An 18,720-nucleotide genomic window follows, 5' to 3' on the forward strand; every position below is an offset into this window, starting at 1 on the left:
AAGCTACCTTGTTGCCTGTCTAATGTGAGAGGCTAAAAAGGATGAACAGCATGTACCAGGCCCCCGGAGCAAGTTAGTTTAAACAAACCTGGAGCTCCTCCTAAAAGGTAGAAAGCAGAACAGGCTAGCCTCTGCTAGCTGGTACGTCTCTTCTGCGCAGGAATGTTAGTGGTCTCTGGTCTCCAGTATCAAGGCTATCAAGACAGGGCAGATGTGTCCAGGATTTGCCAGTGCAGGCCCAAGGTTGTCATGAACTCAACTGTGTCCCCCTCCAGATTCATATCCAAAAGCCAGAACCCTCAGAAACAAGAATACAATTATGTTCAGAGGCAGAAACTGAAAAGATGTAGTCAAGAGTAGACGACAAGACAAGGTCAGGGCCCTGAAGAAACAGGGTGAGTGTCCCTAGAAGAGGAAGAGACACTAGGGACGGGCCACATGTGAACACGGGAAGAAACCAGGCATCTGCCAGCCAAGGGCAAGAGGCTTGAGGGAGCCCAAACTGCTGACTCTGACAGAGGCTGGCGAGGGCTCTGAGGGCAGTGATTCCAGGAATGCCTGTGGGTTTCCGGCCAGGAAAGTCAGAGGAGCTCTGGTTTCTTATCTCCTAAACATCAGCCCTGCCTGAAGGCGGAGGGAGGGTGGGATGAAACTCCAGGTCAGGCACTAACCCCTTCTGGTAAACAGCTTTGGAAATGGGTTTTCACGGTGGCCAGAAGTTGGTATCTATTTCTCAATTTCAGCCCATCTCCCAAATGATGTTAGTGTTATCTCCTCAAAGTGGGGAATGTTGCAGTAGCCTTGACCGAGGCCCTGTGAGCCACATTACGGGAAAGCTGTTTCCTCCTGATCAAAAGAATGGAACTTTTTTTTTCAAAACTCTGACCTTGGATGGAGATCTAACCTTCCAAGCAACCCACAATGTAAGAGTTAATCCAACTGCACCTGTCAATCATCTGGCCAGGGGATAATCCCTCAAGATGGCTGCCTGACTAAAGAGCTGGGAGGAATAATTACCCCGTAGTCAGATCATGTACTTTCTTCCCCAGAAACCTCACCTACTATAAAGTCTTGGTGAGCTGCCCGAGTGACTCTGTGAAGTCTCCCTGCCTTTCAGAGTTCTTTTACTTTTCTTCTTTCTGTGTCTTTCTTTCAGACATTGGCCAGAGGCTAAATGTTTTCTCTGGTACTTTGGACTTTTGGATGCTTTTCCTTCTGCTATGTGGCTACCTGCTGACTGGCCATGGGTTAACTCAAACAGGCATGGATTTCTCTCTTCTTTACCTCTCTCCACCTGACAACGGCCAAAACTCCTCCTCCTCCTCCTCCTCTTCTGGACATGGTCTCACTTTGTAGCCCTGGCTGGCCTTAAACTCACAGAGATCTGCCTGCCTCTGACTACAGAGTCTTGGTGTATGCTACTACACCTGGCAAAATTATTTTATTAATGAGACTAAGAATCCAAAGAGGGGACCCAAATTTCTCCTTTTCTGGCTTCCTAAACTATTGGTTATACATTTCTGGTGTTTAAGTTACCACAACTGTGATGTCTTGTTATAGCAGTTCTAGCAAATCATGTGGGCATCATCAGGGCTATAGCTGCTAGGGGTGTTGGGTGGATTCCCAGAAAGCAGTTAAGATGGTGTGTGTCCTTCCAGCCAGTAGCTCCAGGGGCAGCTTACTGCTCCAGCCTCAGGGATCCAGAAAAGCAACAGCACCATGGAGTCACACCAGAGACAGTAAGACCCTGTGTCAAAAACTAACAACAACAAAAACAAACCCCCATGAACAAGCAAGCAAGGCATTCCAGGCAGGTGGAGAGCCACGGCTCTGGTGATGCCGGTATGTAGATCCTGGCTTTTAGGATTGCACTGCATGACGTCATATGTGCGCTTAGGATTACACTGCATGACGTCATATGTGTGCTTAGGATTGCACTGCATGACGTCATATGTGCGCTCCAGAAATCAGCTCTCCTGTCCCTGCGAGGTTGCTTCTCTTTCTCAGTGTGTCACTGTGACAAACTCTGTGAATACGTGGCCTCGTGCTTTTGGAAGATTCCTAGACAAATATGGATGAGTTTTATTAGCTGCATACACACACACACACACACACACACACACACACACACACATATGACAGCATTTCACTACGTACCCCTAGCTTTCCAGGAGAAGCTTTCCCTGTGTGGATCCACCTGCCTCTTCTTCCCCAGTACTGGGATTAAAGGCATGTGCCACCACACCTGGAGATATATAGATATATTTTTTTTCTTCCCCAAAAAAACTTGCCCCAGGCGGTCATGATGGCCCATGCCTTTAATCCCAGTACTCAGGAGGCAGAGACAGGCAAATTTCTGAGTCCGAGGCCAGACTGATCTACAAAGCAAATTCCAGGACAGCCATGGCTATTATACAGAGAAACCTTCTTGGGAAAAAAAAGCAAAACAAAACATTGTCATGTCTCTAAAATGTTAAGGAAGCAATTTGATGTGAGAAGGTTTGAGTTGGAAAACAAGTCTTGCTTTATTCCTGCAACAGCTGATATCTAGCTTTCCTTCCTATCATGGAGAGTGAGAACTCCCCTGCTGTGTTTGACAGATGTCCAGATTCCATCGCCAAGAATGCGCTGTCTAAACGCTGTTCAGTTTTCAACGGTGGAGCTCCACCCTTTATTTAGCTGTATGTGTGGAATGTTGTGATAAGACATAGTAATACTGGTGGTCAGACATGAAAATGGTGGAGAGACAAAGATGTATGTGTGAAATAAACTCAGTATTTTAATATTTTTAAAAAACTGCATTTCTTATATATGTTTGAAACACAGCATCATGTAGCCCACGCGTCTGGCTAAGCGCGCTCGGGTCTCAGCGGCCGCAATCCTGGGCCCCACCGCGAGGGTGCGCTACGACCTCAGGTCCCCCTCGAGCACCCAGCCGGGGCGGTCCGCCGGGGCAGGAGCGGGGCGGGGCACCGAGCAAAGGTTGGCCTCTTAGCCCGGGACCTTCTCCGCAGCTCCGCAGCATCATGACGGTGGGCGCCCGGCTCCGAAGCAAAGCGGCCAGCACCTTCGCGCGCCGAGGGCCCCTGGGGCGATCGCGCGGCGCCGTTGACGAGGAGACCGATGCCATCGTGGAGCACCTGGAGGGTGAGGACGAGGACCCGGCGAGCCAGGACGGTGCGCGCGAGGAGAGCGGACGGCGCGCGGGGACCCCAGGCGCGCGCAGAGTGCACCTCGCGGCGCTGCCCGAGCGCTACGAGCCCCTGGAGGAGCCCGCGCCAGGTGACAAGCCCAAGAAGAGGTACCGGCGAAAACTGAAGAAGTACGGCAAGGTAGGTCCCCAGGGCCCGGCCGCCCTGATCCTGACAGAACTGGGAGTTGCGCTGGGTGGAGTTGTGCCCGAGTCGCCGCCAGGACAGTCACTTGGAGGGTGGCGCTGAGCGCGCAGGCTTAGGCGGGCAGGACTCTCGCCCGGTTGTCGCTGGTGGGAAGGGAATGTTGAAGCCGTGGTGCGGTTAAGTGACTTGGAGATCGTGACCCGATTGGGAAGTTGCAGCCCAGGTGCATCCCCCCCGCCCCCCTGGCCACCCGGCCATCTGAGAACCTTAGGCGATTCTGTCGTAGACGCCGAAGTTATCCGCGGGGCGTCCTGACTCAGCCAGTACACGCCTAGCACCTGTGGAATCTCCCTCTCTCCAGCAGTGATCTCTGCACTTTGAACTTGAGATGTTCTGTCTGCCTTTTGCTTTGGTGGGAGGGGGTAGGAGAGCGAGAGGAGGGATGAACGAGGAACGGAATGAGTTTCATTTCCAGGGTCTATGGTTCTGGTTCCTAGGTGCCCTTGCCTGAAAGTAGAATTGCTCTCTTGGCCTGGACGAGGCTACAGGAGGGTGTTTGTGTGTGGAGGTGGAGGTGGGGGGTAGGGGAAATCACAAAACTCATTGATTGTGCTCCGGCCAAAGTCCTCTGGCCTCTCCTGGTTTTACTCAGTGGCCTGCAGTGGGTGACCTTTATCATACCTGAGGCATTCAGTCCCTTGTCAGGAGTTTTATCATTCTCCTGAAAGATATGGCAGTGCTCGGTCACAAGCAGGCAATGGTCTGAAAGTGAATTCCTCAGTTGGACGCTAGCATTTGGAGAGGTTTTGGGGGTAGCCATTCTGTGCCAGGCATTGTGCATACACTAACAGCGGGTGGGGAGAGTCCAAGGCCCACCAGGGAGATGTGGCAGAGCTGGGTTGCGGGCTCCCTCACCGCATAGCAGAGAACCTAGCGATGACTCATCTCAGTGAGGCTAGTAAAATCAGGGACGCTTTCAAATCGCCCTGACAAGGACGCCTGGCAGAAGAAAAGATAAGGGTTCACCTCATGAAGACAAGACAAGGAATCCCACACCTGTATCCCAGGTACTCTGGAGGGCGGGACCAGATGATTGATTGAAAGCTCAAGGCCAGCCTGAGCCCAGATACGACAAGATCCTATCAATAAAGCCTATCACCACGGCTAACACTGAGGTACCAGACCACACTAATTAGGATAGCTCTTCTAAAAAAAAAAAAAAAAAAAAAAAAAAAAAAAAAAAAAAAAGTCCAAACATAAAATAATAATGTTTGTGAGGATGTGGAGAAATTTTGAGCCTTGTACACGGGTGTTGGGATGTGTCAAATGGTGTAACTGCTGTGGAAGGCAACTTGGAAGAACCTCAGCAAGCTGAACACAGAGCTCCTCTATGATCCCAGGGTTCCACTCCAGGAGCTATGATGGAAGAATCGAAGGCTGGGCTGGGGGTGTATGTAGCTCAGGTGGTTGAGTGCTGGCCTGGCATTCACGAAGACCTGGCTGGATCCCTGGTGCTATTTTAACTCGGCGTGGTGGGCCATATCTATAATCCCAGTACTCGGGAAGCACAGGCAAGGAGATCAGGATCTGGCTTTGTGGGTAAGGGTGCTCACTGCCAAACCTAACAATCCAAGCTCAATCCCCAGAACCTTGGAAAACTGACTCCCACAGCTGTCACCTGACCACGTACACACTGTGGCACACGTGCACATGTGTGGATGCACACTACATATACTAAATACATGTAATTAAAAATTTTTGGAAAAATAGTCCAAAGTAATTGTTGGTTACCTTAGAGAGTTCCTGGGCTACATGACATTCTAGCTTTTTAAAAAATAAGGATTGAAAAGAGCTACTCGCCGGGCGGTGGTGGTGCACGCCTTTAATCCCAGCACTCGGGAGGCAGAGCCAGGTGGATCTCTGTGAGTTCGAGGCCAGCCTGGTCTACAGAGCGAGTTCCAGGAAAGGCGCAAAGCTACACAGAGAAACCCTGTCTCGAAAAACAAAAAACAAAAAACAAAAAAAAAAAAGAAAAAAAAAAGAAAAGAGCTACTCAAGCAAATATTTTTTTACTTTAATTTTTCATGTGTATGGGTGTTTTGCCTTCATAAATGTTTGTGAAGCAAATAATTTTACACACTTGTTCACAGAAGTCTCATTTACCAACGGACAAAAAGTGAAAAAAAATCCAAATATATGTGAGTAGATGAACAACATGTGGGCTAGACACACTATGGATTATTATTTAATAACCATAAGAAGAACTAATATTAGCTGCCATGTGGCGCAACATGATGTTAAGTGGAAAAAGCCATGATTCCCTTTATAGGAAACATCCAGATAGGTAAATCCAAACAGAATGGCGATGGTGGGTTTAGGGACTGGACAGAGGCATAGAGATACCCACTTTATGTGTGTTCCCTTCTGGGATGAGAATGTTTTGGAAGTGGACAGAACTGGTAGTTCCGCATTATGCCACTAACTTTTTCACTTTATACAATCTTTTATTTTATAAGGATGGGAGGGTTTTTCCCTACATGTATGTCTGTGCCACTTGCCTCATGCCCACAGAGGCCAGAAGAGGACATTGATTCCCCTGGAACTGGAGTCACAGACGGTTGTGAGCCGCCATGTGGGAGCTGGAAACTGAACCCAGGTCCTCTAGAAGAGTAGCCAGTGCACTTAACTGCTGAGCCAGCTCTCCGGCTCTGTGTGTGTGTGTGTGTGTGTGTGTGTGTGTGTGTGTGTGTGTGTGTGAGAGAGAGAGAGAGAGAGAGAGAGAGAGAGAGAGAGAGAGAGAGAGAGAGAGATATTTTGACATGAAAAGGGAGTTTTTGACCAAAATGGAGAGAAGAGAGATGTGGGAAAGCTCTGGAACGTTACACACTAGCTCAGTAGTCCCAAGAAGCCCAGATGAGATTTCAGCCCCACGTGAGGGGTCACAAGAGTCATCCTGGCTTCCCCCTCCTCAGACTAGCTGAGAGTGTTCCAGGCTCCCACAAGAAGGAAAAAGACACCCCCCCACCCCCCCCACCCCCCGCTTTCTGCAAAGCCATAAGAACAGCCACGGTCCTGCAGAAGATGGGGGTGGGGTGGATCTGTACTTGCCTCAGTTGCCAGGGGAGGCTTTCTGTTAGAAATGAATAGCTCCAATCATTGGTTATTACGGACTGTGTTTTCTTTGAGTTCTCATTCCTGTTAACTCCTCAGATCCTTCACCCAAGCCCCTTCCTGCTTCTATTTAAGGAAAGTTGTTGGCTTTTGTACAACATGAAAGAGCAGGCTCACTCCCCCGCTGCCCCACCCACCCCCACCAGCATCATGGTCCTACCCAGGAGCCAACCCTCACACTGTGCTGGTCCAGCCTTCTGGAAGCCTTTGTGCCTGGGCCTCTTGTAGAGATCAATGTTCCCAGCTGATTTAAAAGAAATAATTGCATTCCTCTGGTGCACATATTACTGTTAAAATGCTATCTGCTGGGCGCTGGAAAAAGGAAGGGACCTGAGTCGGCGGTGTTCCGCCAGGAGGCTGGCTATCTGCTACCTTCTTTCTGTATGTTCCATGCCTCAGTTCCCTCAGCAACCCTAGGAAGCTGGCGTGGAAGAGAATGAAGCTGCAGAGCCAGACAGCTGAAGAGCTGGGAGGGAGCCTGGCCTGGCCCCTTCCTCTGCAGATCTGTGGGCGGGAAGGATGGAACATGCCTCACTCAGACTTAGCTGAAAATAATAGGCGGCTGCCCTTGCAGGCACCCTTGAGAGGCGTGGAGAGGAGTGCAGTAAGAAAGAGAATTCAGTTATGTTAATCAGGAAGCTAGGAGAGGGTTGAAGGGTAAAATAGAAAGTGTGGGGTAAGGCAGGTATGGTGTCCCAGGCTTGTAAGCCCAGCATTCTGGAAACTGAGGTAGGAGGATCAGGAGTTCAGGGCCAACCTGGGCTACATAGTGAGTGGGACCCTGTCTAAAAAAAAAAGTGAGACTTGGTGATAGAGCTCACTGGTAGACCACTTGCTTAGCGTGTACCAAGACCTAGCTTTGGCCACACTACAAAAAGAAGGGGAGAGTAGAAGAAGACATGTTCTCATATTTAAAGTAGGGGTCAGGAGCCAGTCTACCAGATGTGAGAGCTGCATGGCTATCCAGTGGCTGTATGACCTTGGGCTTGGCTTCCTGTCACTGCCTGCTTCTTCCTCTATACCATTGGATAATATGAGGGCTGGGTTGGGGGGAGGGTGCATGCCAAGAAAGCATGAGAACCGAGTGAAAAGCTTGGCACGGGGGCACATACTTATAAACCCAGCTCTGGGAAGGTGAAGACAGGAGACGAGCCAGTGTAGACGAATCTGTGAACTCAGGTTCGGTGGGAGAGCTTGTCTCTAAATAAATAAACAAGGTGGAGAGCAATTTAGGAAGACACTGAGTATGGATCTCACACACACACACACACACACACACACACACACACACCACCCTACCAACACACATACCAGGGCATATCGAGAGTCAATAAATGAATCCATGTGGAAGTTCTAGATGCCAGGGTGCCTGACTGGAGCTGTATGCTGCTACCCTGTCAGGAGTGGGTTCTCTTCTTTCGGGTTCTGTAGCTGATCACCCACCTCAGGTTGGCGCCAGGCCTGTGGGCAGCTCAACAGAGGACTTGACCTTTGGGATCAGACAGTGACGTCTGTGGAGAGGTGATTTCCTCTTCTAAATCAGAGGGACATGGAGTACCTAGCCCCCACTGGGGGTTGGCTGCGATGTTCTCTACAGCTCTGGAACTCAGAGCTAAAATCATCAGGGCTGCTCCTTCCTGGCTCTTTGCAGCTTCCAGAGGCCATCTTCCTCCCTTTCAAGGCCAGTAATATACTCTGCCCCCATCTTCCTTCTTGCCCCCTCCCCTCCATCTTCTGCCTGGCCTTGTACGACCCTCTGCATTAGGATACTCAAATGGAGGAGAGCCACTCTTTGCCTGGTGTGCTGGAGGCCCCGGGGAACCTCCCATCTGGAGACGTCTTAGCTGACTCATACTGGCAAAGTCCCTCTTGCCATTTCAGGTAATAGAGTCACGAGTTCTGAGAAGTAAGGTGTGAACCTGAGGGCTAGCCTGGCACCCTCTTCTCCCTCACTTTCCCATCTTCAGCATCCCTGTGAGAGATTTATTTTACTCCAAGTCCTTTCCTTCGAATAGCACTGATGTGGAAGTCAATAGCTTCTTTGGTGTCTCTGCTTTGTGCTTCTCAAAGCTGTTTTGACAGTGTTCCAGTTAATGAGCTAGCACAGATGACTTTTCCCAAAAATTGTAAAGATTTCCCCAAAATTGTAAAGATGAAGTGATAAGTAGTTGGTTTTGTTTGTTTGTTTTTGTTTTGTGTTTTTTTTCTTTTTTCTTTTTCTTTTTTTTTTTTTTTTGTAACCAGCTATGGGAAAGAGAATGTACAAATACCACTAGCGTCAGGTCTCAGGTAAGCAATTTGATTCTGGTGTCATTGTTCATAAAGGACCAGTGTTGATGGTTACAATTGCTCCAGGGGTACGTGGTATTTGTTGTTTCAAACATGTAAAATTCTCCCATGGACTCTTTTCAACACATTTATAGAATTCTCTCTCTCTCTCTCTCTCTCTCTCTCTCTCTCTCTCTCTCTCTCTCTCTCTCTCACACACACACACACACACACACACACACACACACACACGTCTCTTTGAGAAATGGATAAGGCGGTGTCTTGAGACATAAATGTACCAGTTTATCCCAAAGCTTGTCATGACCTAATAAGGGATTGAGAGAAAGACTTCAGCTTTCTCTACAGGCTGGGAGTATCTGAATGGGTCCATACTGCAGTGTAGGGACTCTTACATCCACACCATGGACAACTCAAGGCAGTACTCATAGGTAACTCCATATGCTCTTTAGAAAATTTCCTATCGAGGCATTGTGGCTCATACCTATAATCCCAGTACTGAGAGAGCTGAGACAGGAGGATCAACATGAGTTGAAGGCCAGCCTGGGTTACATGGTATGTTCCATGCCGGCTCAGCTACTGAGTGAGATCCTTTCACAAAATGAGAGAGAGAGAGACAGAGAGAGAGAGAGAGAGAGAGAGAGAGAGAGAGAGAGAGAGAGAGAACTTTGCTGAGAAATAGCAAACACCTCAGACTGATATATTGCGCCACAGACCTAAGCTACTCTGTAACAGAAAGAAGTCACTGTTCTTTCAGAAGCTGACACTGTGGGCACTGACCCTCCCTGCAGCACGTGCTGGCCACTGCTCCCTGTGCTCCCCTTGAATAAACTCCTCAGTCCTCTTTACCACACAAAAAAAGGGCCAGTACATATTCCCATTACACAGACAAGGAAACTGAGGCCAAGCAATGTTAAGGAAAGGATGGGATTGCAACTCCTGGCCGTGAGCACAAGGACACTTATAGACCGCCTTCATTAGAGAGAGGTGTAACATGGGGTGAAGGCTTTTGGCTCTGCAGTGAGATTTCTTTGGGGGAGGATTCAGCTCTGCCTCTTACCAGCTGCGTGGTCTCAAGGGCATGTAACTTCCCTGTGATTTCTTCTTGCTGATCCCTTAAGCGAAATCCATCGAGGACATACCAGTCACCTGTTAAGCCAACTTGCTTCGTGCTACAAGAGACAATGCCAGAGGAATTATGGGATATCAGGAGGTGGACGCCCCAAGCAGAGAGTTGAATGCATGAATCTGAGCTGGAGTTACCAGCATTTAAGAAGCATTCAAAGTCCAGGGATTCTAAGCAGAGCACAGAGGAGGACCCAGCACTGAGGAACCTCAGTGGTTCAAACTCTGCAAGAAGATAGAATCACCGGAGAGTGTTTAGAAGGAGTGTCCTGTGGAGCAGGAGAGAACCAGGAGGAGATGGGGTCAGGTGATCATAAAGCTCAGGGAGGGAAAAACAGAACCCTCCATGGACCACACAGCATGGAGGTTGTTGGCATCCTTGACCAGGCAGTCCCTGAACAGTTGCGGGCAGCAGCCAGTATGACAAGGAAGAGGTATGGAGTCCGTGTCTGAAGGCTTTTTCACTTGGAGCGCAGAGACACGGGGCAGGAGATGCCAACGTGACTTTGCATCGTATAAGCTAAGGAATGGGCTGACAGGAAGATAAGAATGCTACTGGAGAAGAGAAACCAAGGAATGATGGGAAAGAACCAAGAACAGTGTGGGGAAGACGTGAGAAAACGGGCCAGTTCCCCGGGGTTACACTGGCAGGTGGGAAAAGCCAGGAGCCAGAGCACTGGGCTTAGGGCCAATAGGGGAAGACAAACAGGTTCCCTAAACAATGAGGACATGAGCTCCGCTAGTGTGTAGAGATGGCTGGGGTCGGGAGAGGAAAAGGTTGGGCCGTATCTGGGCAGGTGGGGTGGCTTCACCGGTCAGCACTGGCTGTCGCGGTGAGCCTTGTGATTGGGATCGGGGATCTTCAGTGGAACCGGGAGGTGTATTTTGTAGTCCGAAAAAAAATCTCAGGGCTGAAAGCCAAGAGGTGCAGAGAAGGTTCGGGTCGGTTACGTGGATGTCAAGAATGACAAGAGAATGTGGAGGTGGGAAGAGGAATACCGGAGCACAATGCAGTAGATGTTAGCCGTTAGTGGTCTCAAAGTTTTGATGTAATTCCATCTGAGTCCCTGGCATTGGATGTCCCCTGTTCCAGCACCCACCCTCATGGAGGAGGAGGAGGAGGAGGAGGAGGAGGAGGAGGAGGAGGAGGAGGAGGAGGAGGAGGAGGAGGAGGAAGGCAGCATCCAAAAAACATTGCCTCGTCCTTACCCTCAACAAATATAAGACTGTTCTGGAAACATAAAAGGCCTTGGAGAGTGGTGAAAACTTCCGGGTTACACACGGGTCAGACCAGAGTAGGCACTAGGTGCATAGGAAGGACCAGCTGAGCTGTCTAACAAGCTGCCTGAAGGAAAACTTGACCCCGCCTATGATGGCGCTGACACTTTCAACTGGGGAAGTGGGGTGAGTCTCAGCTTAAAACAACAAAGGCGTTTTAGTTCTAGAGCTGGCCGCCCTCCATGCTGTTTCTAAGAAGGCTTGCGAGTTATCTGGAAATGTGCTGTGCTTGCATGCACTTTGCAAGGAGAATGTCTGTTGTGAGCAGGGATGGGGACCCAGGGCACTACAGATGTGAAGACACGGGGCCTCCATAGATTGCCCTGGATACATGAAAGCGAACGATTCTCCTCTGTGCATGTCTCGGTGACTCGTGGAAGAATCAACAGGTTGCCTCACCTAACCTTTGCTTTTCTCTTCCTTAAAAACAGAATTTCGGGAAGGCCATCAGCAAAGGATGCCGGTACATCGTCATTGGCCTGCAGGGATTTGCTGCGGCCTACTCCGCCCCATTTGGAGTGGCCACCAGCGTGGTGTCCTTCGTGCGCTAACCAGAGCTGCAGGGGCAGGCATCACCAGAATGCTTCTGCCCCAAGGGACGGTGTGAATCCACCAGCACTTCAGACTTGGACTCACGGGAACTCTGAGGAGGAACCCTGCTTCGTGCTCCGTTGTTGAACTGGTTGAGTGTTAGGCAGGCATCCGCTGAGCCACTGGATTCTCTTAGACGTGCGTGGATTCAGGGGTCAGCCCTGCAGAGAATTAGGCCAAGGTCAAGTTGGGGTTAGGGTTAGGCTAGGCTTCCTGGGGCACAGCCAGGCAGACTCATGGCAGGTCTGGGGTCTGAGCCATGAGGGCAGTCGGTGAGTTTTGAGTGAGGAGGATGCAGAGCTCTAATGGGATAGTTGCTAGGTTCTGGAAAGGTCGAGGGGGCTGATGGGCACTAGCCTTGGCCTTCCTTGATCCTCTCCTTGAGAACAGGGAGCGAGCTGTTTGTTTCTGACGTCTCTCTCTCTCTCTCAACCTCCTCAGTTTGGTTTACTGAGCTGTCATCGGGAGTTTAATTACAGGTTTGGGAAGAAAGAAGGAAGGAAACCGTCTTTGAAGACCACGATGCTTTGAAACCCGTGTTCACAGCTGTGTGCGGACTGTTGAAAGCAGATTAGAGTGTGTCATTTTCCTAAGTATTTCATAACTATGCAGCCAGCAATGAGGGAGTGAGGGCAAGTTCAGATGCAAGCTTGGAGGCTGCTGCAGGCGCTTAGAGTCTGAACCTGGTCCAGTGATTGTGTCTGGAGCAGGCAGAACTCCTGCAGATGTGGTGGTTGTCCGTACCGGTCCACTGCTGACTGGTGCCTAACTCCCCCATTTGATTGAGGAGAAAGAGAAAGGGACAGGGTGGGGAGGGAGAGAGAGAGAAAGGAGGGGGGAGAGGGAGAGAGAGAGAGAAAGGAGGGGGGGAGAGAGAGAGAGAAATAGGAAGAGAGAGAGAGAGAGAGAGAGAGAGAGAGAGAGAGAGAGAATTGACAGGTGTATTTGTATATTTAGAGGAGCAACCAGCAAGTAAGAGAAGAAGAAAAGGAACCAAGAACAACGTTGGAGAAGCAATGACAGCTGGGGACCCGGGGATGCATGCTTGTGATGGGGATCTCTCCTTGCATGTAAGGCCAGAGGAAGCTGGGGGACCATAGCCACCATGGTGGTTGAGTTAACACTTCTTAGGCCAGCATCTCACTTGGATTCAAAGATTAGGCACGAGTCCCAGGCTTGACACTCCCCAAGGATGGTTCGTAGACTACCATTGAGTGCTCAGAGAAGGAGGGAAGAAGCCCTTTAAAGGCTAGGATGTTTGGGAAACTGTACTGGTGTGTTTCACAACTGTTTTTAGTCATTCACGGAGGTTCCTCTCACCATGACCCTTGGCCCACCCCACAGCAGGCCAGGATCCCAACTTTGCTTCTAGAGTATTCAAGATCCAGAGCGGTTCTTGGGACCACTCTGCAGGATCAGTATCAGCTTGTTGGCCTGGAAGCCTTCCTGGAGCACACAAAGAAAGCCAAGATGCTCATACCTCACCCGTTGGGCCCACTCATCAGGCACTGATAGGGGCGGAGGGAGACAGACAGATGGACAGAAGAGGGGCAGGTAGAGGAGACAGTAGCAGTTGCTCACTTAGACCCAGCCTCCCCTCTGGAAAAACTCCCTGTTGAAGTTCCCTAGTCCCTGGAGCTGGGAAATAAGTGGTTTTGCTTTATCCCTAGTAGCACAAGCTGGTTATATGCAGGTTCACAAATGTGATGGGATGATGCCTCCCTTGCCACCTCCTCCCACCACCGAGCCCCAGGGAGCCCATGACATCCTGCTAGTTAGGAAGACCTGTGACCCAGGAATGGATGAACAGTCAAGGGCGCTTCCTTCCCCGGGAATCTCTTCCTCTCCACCTCCCAAAATCAGCAAAGCCAAGCACATCTGGCCCTGTGCCTCCAAATCTGGCTAAGAATTAACTCAGAAATGTCCAAAGTCAAAAGCTTGCAGGGGCTGTCCTGGGACTCAGCCAGGCTCGCTGGAAGGTGACTTCAGCCCCTGGAGCAGACTGTGTGATCACATCCCCTGTGTGGGACTCTTGGTTCATGTTGCAGACCGCTCTGTTGCTTTTCTCTGTATTCTGTGTTCAGCAGCAGGGCCCACACCCTACTGCAACTGAATTGAAGAGCTTGACTTTCCCATTACTGGCTTCCAACCTTTTTTTTTTCTGTATCCCTCTCTTGCCTTGTGTAAATAAAAGTCCCAGCTCATCTTGGTTTTCCTATGTGTCACGGGCTATCTCTCTCTCAAGGAAGGTGGCTGGGGCCCAGCAGGACCTGGGAATGTGGGATGGTGGGTGACGGTGCCTGGGACCCCACACACCCACGGTGATAAAAGCTTCATTTTCTGGAATCCCTCAGGACAGGCTCTAGGGTGGGGAAGCCACAGCCCCACCATCTGTTACAAATGAAAATTTTCCAGAACCTTTGACTGAAGTGTGGAGCCAGGAGGCTGCATTCTCCACAAGCAAGATGCTTCTGATCTCTGCCTTGGTTGGGAAATGCCTCTGCTAATGGGGCTCCAGGGAGGGAGGCTGGGCCAGCAGAGCAGGCCCTGAGTGTCAGTCCATGCTGGCATGTTGGCATGAATGCCTGCTCACTGAATTCGCACAGAAGCAATGGTAGAAGTTAAGCAAATAATAGGCCAGTAGGCAAGTGGTCCTGGGCAGCCATCAGATTACCCGGTGAGGCAGGTTCGTGGTAATAAGTCCCTACTGTTGGGAATGACATAGACCTATAGCAAAGTTCTTTCTTACCATGGGACCCCTAGGTTCCATCTCCAGCGGGCAGGCGGGGGTGGGGGGTTGGGTGGGGGTAGATCATGACTCTCAACTCACGCAGGAGAGTGGAAATGCTACCTACCATTGGAGTTGGACACGGCAGCACACATTATCTCAGCACTGAACAGGTGAGGTGATGGTGTGGGTCTTCTACCACCTTGGAATGCCATCCCATCCCCACCCCCACCCCCAGCTGTTTCTCTGCCCAGCACCTGTGTCTGGTCAGAGATGTACCAAATGACATCTGTGACCAAGAAGCAGGACTTGAATTCAGACCTTGGTGGCTTTCAGGGATCACTGGCCATGGAACGATGTTTTAATAGAGCAGTGGTTTTCAACCTTCCTAATGTTGTGACCCTTTAACACAGGTCCTCATGTTGTGGTGACCCCCAACCATAAAATTATTTTGTTGCTACTTCATAGCCATAATTCCACTACTGTTACGAATCATAATGTAAATATGTGTGTTTTCCAATGGTTTTAGGTGACCCCTGTGAAAGGGCCATTTGATTCCCCCGGAGGGGTCATGACCCACAAGTTGAGAACTACTGCATTATTCAGTCCTAGTTCAGAGCTGGTATTCTGATTATCATTCCTGGTTCTGCCTCTGCAGAACAGAAATGAAGAAGGCTCACAGTGTCTGGAGCTTCCTGGTAAACTTAGTTTGTGAGAAAGTGTAGATACAGGTCAGATCCAAGGCACGGGGGTAGGCAGGACACCCTCGGTATCTCTGCGAAGACTGTATTTCAGGGGCTCCATGCTTTGCCCAAAAGCCTAATGAGAAAGAAAAAAGTCACGAGCTCCTCTGATCATTTTTAGAAACATGTGGGGAAGTAAAATACTGGGTTTTGTTTTTAAATTTGGAGGTGAAGTTGTTTTGAGCCAAATCACTCCTGCTCATCACAGCCAAAGGGAAAGCAGATCTTAAGATCTCCCACGGGGCCCAGTGCCAAAACCTGGCAGGAACACCAGCTGGGCAGAGAGCAGGGTGCAGGGCAAGGGAACAAAGGCCTGTTGGGAGCACCTGTGCCAAACCTGTGCCCCTGGGGGCTTCTAGCTCCGACCTTCATCTCCAGCACCTTGAGGACTGACTTGGCTTTTTCAAAAGGTTTTTCTCTCTCAGGTGATTTCCTCTTCTATCCCTGGTGACAAGGCTCAGAATAGATGCATCTTGTTGAAAGCAGACAGAAGTCTGAGCCAGGACTGGGGTGTTGATCAGTGGTGGAATGCTTGCCTAGTGTGTGCAAGGCCTCAGGTTCTGTCCCCAGGACTGCAATGAGTATATAAGTAAATAAAGAGAGAAGTGGATTATTAATTAAACAGCAGAGCCAATGGACTGGGCGGAAATTGAATCACTTCTTTCACTGGCTCTTCAAAGCAGGGTAAATAGTGTCCACCTGGGACTTACTCTCTTTACCCCTAATTGAGATAAACAACTTATTTTTGGTTTTGGCTTGCTCCAAGAGACATTCAGAGTTGTTGCAAAGGCAAAATGTGGTCAGAGGATGTGGGGAGGTAACCGGGTGGGAGGGAAATTAATAGAGGCCAGGGCGATAGAAATCAGGGAGCTTTATGAGCCTGGCTTGGTGAAGCATGGCTTTCATCCCAGCACTTGGAAGACAGAGGCAAGCGGATCTCTGTAAGTTCGAGGCCAGCCTGGACTATATAGGGAGAACCAGGGCCATGCAGAGAGACCCTGCCTGAAAAAGAAGAAAGAAACCACTACGTTCATGTATGAAATTGTCAAACTTAATTTAAAAAATGAAAAAAAGAAACCAGTGGTAAGATTACCTCATTTACTAACTATTTATTTTAAGCAGAAACTTATCTATTAAAGAAACATGTTTATAAATTTATCTTTAACTGCTTAGGTGAGGTGAAAGTGACATATCAGTTAATTAGTAACTTTCTCCATAATTCTTATTCTTTTAGACAAAATCAGGCTTGAATGTGGCTTCCAGTATGTTCATTTAACTGGGTCTGCAAGCCGTTCACGGAGCCCTGTCTACCATCTGCTGTACTGGTCACAGATCTGGGTATAGGGATCAGAGGAGAGAGGTAAGCTTTCTGTACAACCCCAAGTTCAGGAATGAGATGCTGTGACTATGTGGGTGTTTAATCATTCACTTGGCTCTCAGTTTCACCCTCAATAACCACATATGGGGTTTGTAGATGAAAACAAGAAACTCAGAGACGTAATGGAAGGCAGCCCCGATGCTGCATCCAGGTGTCTTGCTCAGTTTTTGTTCGTTGTTGTTGTTGTAGCAAAATATCCAAGAAAACAAGGTACAGGAGTAAAAATTGGTTTTGACTCCTGGCTTCAGAGTTCTCAGTCCGGGTCTCTGGGAGTTTTATGTCTGTGGCAAGACAGAAACATGGAAGGCCATGGCAGAAAAAAGCCACTTACTCAAAGGTAGCCAAAGAGCTGAGAGAAGACACAGGGCAGGGTCAAGTTACACCCTCCCAGGACCCTCCACACTGCTCTCCAGCATCCCCAGTGATCCCATCAACTGTATCCATTGTGGTTAGACCCACCAATGTGTCCGCCCCCATGATCCATCTTTCCCCAGAGTCCCCGCTCTGAACACTTCTGCACTCGGAGCTGTCCCTTTTAGGACGACAAATATACAAACACCTGCCGAGGCTGAAGCCAGGACCCAGGGGCGGCAGCCTCTTGTCTCCATTTCTTCTGAGGCTCCAGATGCCTCCAGAGACCTGGTGGAAGAGAGGTTTCTTTGTAGTGTTCGTTTCTTTTTCTGAGATGGGGTCTCACACTGCAGCCCAGGCTGGTCTAGAACTCACTGTGGAGGCCACGTGGGCCTCGAACTTGTGGCGATGCCCTTGCCTTCTCTTCCTGGAGCTGAGATTGCAGGTGTGAGTCGGCACACCCAGCTGGAGGGGAGCTTCAGAGGCAGCCACACCCACCACAAATCCCTGGTCACATTACTGTTATTCAAGCCGTTAGGATGGCTCTCGGAGAGACTCGACATGCTAACCAGTCTCTCACACTGTTGTCTGGGAGCCTGCATGTGTTTATTTGCTGATTCGCCACAACCAAGGCATAGAGCAAGATACGCATCTAGGCCAGAGAAGAGATGTGTGACCCCCAAGTCCGTGGAGTTCAATTGGCTTCACTGAAGCTCTGTGACTGGTCATTTTGCTCCTTTTGTGCATCCCAGGGGCCACAAATCAAAGCCCCCAGGACTGCAGGAAGCCACCTGTGTGACTGGACGGTGCTGGTATCAGACAACTTGGCTTCCAGTCTTCTAGGCCAGTGACCCTGTACACTCTTCAACTTCCTCGACTTTCAAGGTTTGTTTTGTCTTATTTGCAAAGAGTAAACAGCGTCTACTTGCAAGGTTTATTGGGAGAGATAAACATGAAGGGTATTAAGAATCTGGTGCTGGCACTGGAGGGAGAGCTCAACAGTAGGAGAATTGTCTTGCCTGCTCAGGACCCTGGGTCCCTTCCTCACTGCTGCAAGCCAAACCAAACCGACAACTCCGGGAGCTGGCGAGGAGGCTCAGTGGGTAAGAGTTTGCTGTGTAAGCAGGAGGCCCTGAGTTCAGATCCTGCACCTATTTGAAAGGCTGGGCATTGCTGCACAAGAGCCTGAAACCCAGCACTGTGGCGGGCTGAGACAGGAGGATTGTTACAGCATGTTGGCTACCAGCCCAGCTCCAGCCTCAGGGAAAGACCCTGTCTCAAATGAATAAGATGGAGCAGGGTAGAACAAGGACATGGGATAGCCTCCTCTAACATCCGCACCTGCCTCCACATAACACACACACACACACATACACACACACACACACACACACACACGCACACGCACACGCACACGCACACGCACACGCACACGCACACGCACACACACACACACACACACACACACACAGAGGCACAAACACATGTACAAAAACAACCCAGCATATAGGATACGGCATACAGTCACTGCACTGTATTTTCCTTCAGTAGCCCCAAGCCACGTTCTCTCTCCACTAGCCCCTTCCTGTGGGAGAGGAGGAATGGGGCTGTGAGCTCAGGTGCAGCTGAGCTGGGGGAGGAAAGAGAACGGAGTGAGACAAACTGCCTGCCTGATGCAGGGTCGTGATCTGGATGAGAGAGCCGACTGACTCTGCTTGAGAGCATGCAGGC

At 49.9% G+C, this 18,720-nt stretch overlaps 1 protein-coding gene across 1 annotated transcript; it reads left to right on the forward strand.

Moving 5' to 3' along the window:
• The first annotated feature begins 2,993 nt into the window (after nt 1–2,993).
• On the forward strand, nt 2,994–12,628 carry C15H1orf115 (chromosome 15 C1orf115 homolog). Its single transcript, XM_059280337.1, has 2 exons — nt 2,994–3,332; nt 11,630–12,628. The coding sequence occupies exons 1-2, from the start codon at nt 3,027–3,029 to the stop codon at nt 11,747–11,749; spliced, it is 426 nt and encodes a 141-aa protein (XP_059136320.1). The 5' UTR covers nt 2,994–3,026; the 3' UTR covers nt 11,750–12,628.
• The last annotated feature ends 6,092 nt before the right edge of the window (nt 12,629–18,720 follow it).

This window comes from Peromyscus eremicus, chromosome 15 (assembly GCF_949786415.1).
Source record: "Peromyscus eremicus chromosome 15, PerEre_H2_v1, whole genome shotgun sequence".
Taxonomy (NCBI): domain Eukaryota; kingdom Metazoa; phylum Chordata; class Mammalia; order Rodentia; family Cricetidae; genus Peromyscus; species Peromyscus eremicus.